At 45.8% G+C, this 8066-nt stretch overlaps 1 protein-coding gene across 1 annotated transcript in view; it reads left to right on the top strand.

Annotated features, from left to right (window-relative positions):
• The first annotated feature begins 880 nt into the window (after positions 1–880).
• Positions 881–8066, top strand: part of GDA (guanine deaminase) — a 66930-nt gene continuing 59744 nt past the window's right edge. The window contains exon 1 of the mRNA XM_079789890.1: positions 881–1197. Within this exon, the coding sequence (XP_079646016.1) occupies positions 1075–1197 (123 nt within the window). The 5' untranslated portion in view covers positions 881–1074. The remainder of the gene's footprint in view (positions 1198–8066) is intronic.

The raw sequence follows: 8066 nt of genomic DNA, 5'->3' as shown, positions 1-8066 counted from the left end.
TTGGTGAAGAACCGTGTGGGTGCAGTGTGGGAAAGGAGTGTGGACCTAGAAGCGTTCTTGGCAGCACCCAGTCCAAGCTCCATTTTCACAAAGGACGGTGATAAGGATGCTGAGGCCCACCTCATGGACCATAGTCTCCTGATTCCTCACCCAGCACTTTTCCCACCACGCCACGTCACACTGCCATCCCTAGCTAGTTGGCTAGAGTATTTCTTTTCTCCCCTTTGTACAACTGCAAACAAACCAAAGAGATTAATTTAGGTATGAGAAAAATTAGAATTCTAATTGTGGATGGACAGAAGGACCAACATATTGGCCTCAAAGTGAAGAGAGGTACTTTGGGGTCCAGGTTAACCTCCAGTGTGTGTGTGTGTCTGGGGGGGCTCCTAGCAATTCGGTAGGACATGCTTCCAGACCATCAGATTAGGACAAATTCTGCCGCTGGCAGAAGCTGAAAATGAAACCTGTCTGTGAGGTTGGCCGCTCTAACTGACCTTTCATCCGTGTCTGAACTTGTGCCAGGTCAGAGTGTGTGGGTGCTACAGGTTGAAGAGTCCAAGGTTTGGCCACCAACAGCCCTTAGAGCCTAAAGGAGAGAGAAAACAGGCAGGTGCACAGGTGTGCCGACTAAAGAAGGGTGGAAGAGGTTGGGGGGACAAAGAGCAAAAGCAGTTTTAGTGACCAATTCGAGGTCCGGGGCTGGAACCCTGACTCCTCCAGCTCCTTCCTTCATCTCCTGCCCCCTGGGTGGGTGGCAGCCACCACGGATCCAAAGAACTGCAGCGTGAGCCGTGATTTTGGAAACTCAAAGAGTTAATATATCAACAACTCACGCAGTGGAGGAGGGAAAGACCACACCCACGGGAGCCGGGAGCCAACTCCAGGGAGGAAAATCCCATTGGTATAGAAAAGACAGGGAGCCAGCCCCTGGGCGCGGCCTGCAGGGGGCAGGTGATCTCCAGAAAAGCGGGGGTCAGGACGAAGCAGGAGCCCGTGCGGGTTGAGCAGCAGAGCCTCCGCCGGGTGCGCTCCTCTTGGCCCGCGGACCCCGCCGCGCTGCGCTCGGCCGCTGACATGTGCGCCGCCCGGATGCCGCCCCTGGCGCACATCTTCCGAGGGACGTTCGTCCACTCCACCTGGACCTGCCCCATGGAGGTGCTGCGGGATCACCTCCTCGGAGTGAGCGACAGCGGCAAAGTAAGCGGGCGGGGGTCGGGGACGGGCGGGCGGGCGGGAGGAATCGCGCGCGGTGCCCTGCGAGGTGCAGAGCCAGTGCCAGCTCCAGAGTTGAACTTGAGGGCTTGGCTGCGGGGGAAGCCTGAAGAATCCTGGCTGCCAGGGAGCAGCGTGTTCCTAGAAGCCAAACAGGTGTCCCAGAGCCCGGAGCCATTGGTGCGGCAGCCGTCCAGGCTGTCGAGGAAGGGGGAGCGAGGCTGTGCCCTCGCAAATCCTAAGAGATAATTACCAGACTAGAACCTTGTATATCAGGTGCCTGGCATAGGCTAGGGCGCTGTGTCAATGTCTTGTGAAAGGAATAACAGAGGAGAAATTTGATCAGTGTTCTTTAGTCCGCTCAGTGCAGAGAATAAGCAAAGTACTAATTTCATTCATGTGGTCATTCAACAGACATTTTACTTACTGATGACTCAAACTAAACTTGGAATCCTAAAAGGAGAGTCTGCGAGAAATTATCCACCCCACTCCCCCAACACACACCCAGAGCCATTTGCATCGAAGCAAGCAGTTCCATTTTTAGGTGCAAAATGTCTCCTACCAGTGTATCTTCCACACTTCCTTTCCCAAAATCAGATTTCTACAAACAACATGGGTAACTTGATGTCTAATATTTATTGTTCCATATTCATCGGTGCTCACTGTAGTGGCCTGGCCAGTTTGATGAGTGAAAGGCATTCCATTTGTTTAGGAGAAAAAAAACTAAGCAGGGGATGGAATATTTTTGAGCTTTCCCCCCACCAGATTGTTTAGCACAAGTACAGGTATTGTGACTTGTCAGCTTGAAGATGCTATTCCTGTCTAAAGATTCTTCCGAGTCAGTGAGAGTTTTAAATAATGACTCTTACATTTGGGGATAACTAGACCCTGTTTTCTTAGGGTGCTTTAAAAAATATTCTCTGTGCGTATTGAGGGAGCCTGCTCGTATATTTCCAAGGTGATTGAACTCTCAGTTCCTCCAAATGGGGAGATTCCCATAAACCCCCAGACTGATGAATTATTGCCTTGAGTACTTTACCCCAAAGTTTCAGGGAACCCTTAGGCTCAAGAAAAGTCCCAGGAAGCCAATGAACAGAGACTGCTAAGCTGGGGAAAGGCCAGAGGAGTTTGCCTAACCACAAGGAGCTGGTCAACTCTTAGGATTCTTTTTTTAAAATTAATTTCCCATATCCTGAATTTTAATTGGTAGGGTAGCAGGCAAGAGAGTGAGTTTGAGGACTGAGTATAACCAGTGGAGAGGAATAAGAAAAGGAAGTAATTTATCTTAAAAAAAAAAAAAGGTACCTTTGCTAGGTTTTGTACAGAAGAAGAATAAAAGTCCCCAACATGCAATTAGTAGTTGAGTCAGGAAGTCTATCCTAACTACGGAACATACTGAAGCAATAAATTTAGAAAGATGCCATTTCCCCACAAGATAACATTAACTAGGAGTTGAATGCAAAGGTGAGTTCATCAAGTGGCTTCAATTTGTGGTATAAAATGCCCCAATCACTGAATTGGTAACTGTTTACAGCTCTGCTCCAAAGTACAAAGCAGTTGATTTCTGACTGCATACAAGGATAATGTGCCATAGATAATGTGTCAGGACTTGATTTCCCTCATTTTCAAAGTGCAAACGCCTGTCCTTTAGAGTCGCTGGGATAAATATCTTATTTACTTAAAAATTATATTTCCATGAAATAAATATGAGGAATCACCATGGTCTTTACATTTTTACTGAGCTCTGAAAGCTGTTCTCACACCGTGGGATGAATCAGAGCCACTGAGGGGTGCTTGTTACAGTGCTGGGTCCTGGGCATCATCCTCTGAGAATCCGAATCTGTAGGCCTGGAGGGGGCCCCAGGAAGTGGCGTTCCAACAAAGGGCCCAGGAGGTTCCAACCCAGGTCATGGGTGGGTTACACGTTGGGTAACCACAGTATGTAGGTTGTGTGATAGAGTCAGTTGTGTCAGGTCTTGGGAGCTTAGTTCTCCACTTCGAGTTCAGGCCTGGCGTAGCATCTCAGAGAGAGGGGGTGTGACTTCCTCTGTTCCTCTCTGTCTCCCTTCTAGACCTCATCCCTTATTTCATATAAATTCATTTTGGCCCAGAGAATGGCAATGACTCACTACTTTTAGTGAGTTAATTAAAGCTCATTCAAAATTAGGTTAATTAAAATTAATTCTCTAGTCAATATTTCAGTATTGGGCATTTTGAATTCAGCGTTAGTTTTTGTACTCAAGTGACATGTAGCTTTTCAAAAGAAAGACCCAGCCTGTATAATTCATTTGCAGATATTTAATCGTGAAACAAACACTGTGTGCTCAAATATTACTAAACTGCCTGATTCCACATGCAACAGGGTCAGGTTGACTTTAAAGATACATAAAGATGCTTTTGGTCTCTTAAAATATTTTTATTGATTTCATAGAGGAAGGGAGAGGGAGAGAGAGAGAGAGAAACATCAATGATAGAGAATCATTGATCGGCTACCTCCTGCACTCCCCACACTGGGGCTCAAGCCTGCAATCTGGGCATGTGCCCCAATGGGGAATTGAACTGTAACCTCCTGGTTCATAGGTCAATGCTCAGCCACTGAGCCACACCTGCCGGGAAAGCTTTTGGCCTTTTAATGAACACTTACATGGAGGCAAGAGCAAGAAAGAGAATCATTTTGGTGCTAATGTCCCGGGGTGGCAGGAGAAAGTCCTGTGGAGAAACAGAGACCTGGTTCAAGTTTGGTCTTTACTGTTTACCTGCTCACTTACAACCTATGTGAATTTGATCAAGTTATTAACAATTTATTTCCAAGTAATCTTATGTATAAAATATTTCTATAGTCTACCTCATAGGGTCGTTGAAAAGATTAAATGAGTTAATAGTTGTAAAGTACATAGATTAATGCCTTGCATATAGCACATATCCAATAAACACCAGCAGTTATTATCAGCAATTTAGATGGAGATAAGTGAACAAAATTGGTAGGTATTTATGTCAAGTCACCTGGATTTGATGATAGGGTTGGAAAGATATTTGTGAATGTCTTCAGTTGTATGGCGGGATGCAGATTGGCTAGTGATAGAAAAAGCTTGACGAAGGAAGCCAAAATTGAGCTGGACATTAAGAACACACAGGACTTGGACATGCAGGAGAGGCTCTGGTGAAGGGAATGAGGCAATGTTCTTTATTTCCTGAAGCTGTTGGAAGGAGCAAGAGTTGTATTTCACCTGACAATGCATCACCAACTTGCGTTGCCAGTTCTCACAGTGTAAATCACACATCTTAGTGGTTCTGAATCATCCTTTCCTTCTGCTTAGGCAAGTGAAGACCCATCTTCCTTGCCAAGCTCAGGACCCCAGAATATGCTGTGAACTTGAAGAGGGAATCTGGGCTAAGCCCTCCCTTCTGAAACTGCCAAATCAGAGCTTTGCTGTCATTGGAAACATGTGTTCATGCCCAAATATCATGTTATTATCTTGTAAATTCCTACTTTCCAGAAGGCAGATTGTTTTGTTCAAAATGCTCATGGCAGGAACTGTTGGCTTACCCATTCAATAGCTATAACCCCTGCTTCCTTATTAACACGTCTGACTTTGATCTGCTTGTAATATACTTGGCTCACAAATACATCATGGGGTAAGCCAGTCTTGGTCATCATAATCTCATTTGCCGGATACTTCTTTTCCCAGCTTCCTGGTAGCTCAGGGAGGCCAGGATGACATTCTGACATGCAGGAAGTTGGCTCAAGGCTTCTGGGAAATATTTCTCTCCCTAATCAATAGATACAGATGTGGGAAGAGAAGTCCTTTCCCTTTTTGATGCCCTCACGTGAGGAGCGGAGCTGCTGCTGCCACTGTTCACCTCCACCTAACCCCACCTCCTTTTCCTCTAGCTATCACCACACTGTTGTCTGCGTTTATCTGTTATGTATATACTAGAGGCCCAGTGCATGATTGAATCATGCACGTGTAGGGTCCTCTACACGCTTTTGCTTTTCGCGGTGGAGCTGGGTGCCTGTCCGCTGGTGCACCAGGCCTTTCAGAAGCCTCCGGCTCGGCGGAGGCTTCTGAAAGGCCTGGTGCTGGAGCAGACAGGCACCCAGCTCCCACGCTTTTGATGGTCCGCAGCCGCTGAGGGGGGCTACCCTGCTGTTGAGGGGGGCTGCCGCGGACACCTGCCATTGAGAGGTGCAGCTGGGTGTCCGTGGCAGGCCCCCTCAGCAGCCGCGGATCTGGCCGTTGAGAGGCACAGGGGGTGGGAGTCCTGCCCCCTGCGCCTCTCAACAGCAGAGTAGCCCCCCTCAGTGGCAGCGGATCCGTGCCTCTCAATGGCCGGATAGGCCACCCCATGTTCCGCCCCCCAGCCTCCCGCCGCCCAATTGTGGGAGTAGCGGAGTGATGGTAATTTACATGTTACTCTATTATTAGATAGGATTTTTTCAGTTAATCCCTTCACCTTTTCCATCCAATCCCCCATCCCTCTCCCCTCTGACAGTTGTCAGTCTGTTCCATGTATCCATGCCTGTTTGTTTTGTTCGCTAGGTTCCACTTATTAGTGAGATCACATGGTACTTGTCTTTTTCTCCGACTAGTTTATTTCATGTCTGAACCTCAGCATCCTTATTTATAAAATGTGGACAGTAATAGCACCATGAAGGAGATGTGAGGCTGATGAGATAATGTGTGTAAAGCACTTGGCGCATAGTAGTTGCTCAATAAACGTTGGCCATTGTTATTATTTTTCTTTCACTGAAGTAATGATTTCATTTTTGCATTTGATTATACTTAGCTTAATAGAATGTTCTCACTCACTGAATTGATTTAAAGTTCTCAAAAATGGGAGGACAACTGGAGAGAAGGTGACATTAATGTGTCAGATACTTAGCTAGATTCTTTGTACATTGACAACTCTAGATTAGATATCATCATCATCATCATCATCATCATCATCATCATCATCATCATCATCATCCCTGCTTTACAAATGAGGAAATGGAGGCTTAGAGAGTTCTCTGACTTGGCTGTAGTCATAGGGAGTAAGTGGCAAAGCCAAGATTCCCACCCATGCCTGTCTTATGTCCAAGGCCCCTGCTCTTTCCAGCAGTCCCTGCTGCCTCCTGTCATGAGAAGGGCTGAAACTCTATTGTGTTAGGGCCCCTCAACATTGTCTTATTGTTTTGACACAAAATAGGTGGACAGGAAAGGACATGGAATGTGATGTATAATACAAAGACATTCATGAGAGATGTGGAACAAAACAGACATTTCTAATTCCAGAGAGGTAGTTAAAAAGCACAATTACACTTCTTCTCTGAGGCTTTGAAGCAACATTGCTGGCATGGCTGGAGTTTGCTGCCCTTCCATTTGTGTAAAGTTGTCTGTTGGTTTCTGGAATTTCTTGGCAGCCCTGATTGATCTGGTGCTGTGGCTGCAGGCAGCCGAGGTGCTGGTGTATCTGACACATGGCTGCTGCCTGAAGGCTCTGACAGTTGCAGAGATGGGCAGTATCTCTTGCAGGCTTATGGCATGCCCACTCACTTACAGGCGTTGATCTGATGACTTAGGGATAAAGACCAGCTGGACTTCCCTCGCCTTCAAGAAAATAAAACCAATCAGTCATGTATTTATGATGCCTGTTTCTGTAGAAAGGATGTAAGGCAGTTCCAAAGAGCATAGGCAGATAGTGATGCTTTTATACATTTACAGGGAGAAGAAAAATTCAACTGTTGACATGAAACAAAGCTAGGAATTATATTTAAAATACATGGCGGGCCCTGGCTAGGTAGCCCAGTTGGTTAGAGTGTCTTCCTCATATGCCTAAGGTTGCAGGTTCCATCCCTGGTCAGGACACATACAAGAATCAACCAATGAATGCATGGATGGGTGGAATACCAAATTAATATCTCTCTCTCCTTCTCTCCCTCTCTCTTTCCCTTTCTCTCTCTCTCAAATCAATTAAAATTTTTTTAATTTATTGTGCCAGCTGATAAAGGGCTATGTGTTATCTAGTCAACAATATCTGTACTAAAAGCAACTGCTCAAGAAGAACACATCTATTCTTGATGCTGCATTCAGACTGGAATTTCTCCTAGATAGACACTGTGTCTTATAATTATGTTTAACAGCTTTCCTACTCAAGGTAGAGTTTTGTAGGGTCACCTCTTTTGAGCACCTATGACTTGAACTGAAGATGCGACAAAAAGTAGGGGTCCATATATCTATTCTGTAGGGCTGAGGCTACAGGGAGGGGCAATGGGAGGTGATCCAAGTACCTAGGTCTTGGCTGATCTGAAAAGACCTGGAGATAGACTTTATTATTATTATTTTTAAATCTTTATTGTTGAAAGTATTACATATGTCCCCTTCCCTGCCTCCCCCATTGACGTCCCCCAGCCTGCCCACACCCCCAGCCCAGGCTTTCACCCTCCTATTGTCTGTGTCCGTTGGTTATGCATCTATACATGCAAATTCATTGGTTGCTCTCTACCCCTGCCCGTCCTCCTCTGCCTTCCCTCTGAGGTTTGACAGTCTGTTCGATGCTTCTTTGTCTTTGGATCTATTTTTTGTTCATCAGTTTATGCTGTTCATTATATTCCACAAATGAGTGAGATCATGTGATACTTATTTTTCTCGGACTGGCTTATTTTGCTTAGCATAATGCTCTCCAGGTCCATCCATGCTGTTGCAAATGGTAGGAGTTCCTTTTTACAGCAGCATAGTATTCCATTGTGTAGATGTACCACAGTGTTTTAATCCACTCATCTGCTGATGGGCACTTAGGCTGTTTTCAAATCTTAGCTATTGTAAATTTCACTGCTGTCAACATAGGGGTGCATATATTCTTTCTGATTGGTA

The sequence above is a fragment of the Cnephaeus nilssonii genome, assembly GCF_951640355.1.
Source record: "Cnephaeus nilssonii genome assembly, chromosome: 14".
Taxonomy (NCBI): Eukaryota; Metazoa; Chordata; class Mammalia; order Chiroptera; family Vespertilionidae; genus Cnephaeus; species Cnephaeus nilssonii.
Note: the sequence above shows the minus strand (reverse complement) of the source record. Positions and strands in the feature narration are given on the sequence as shown.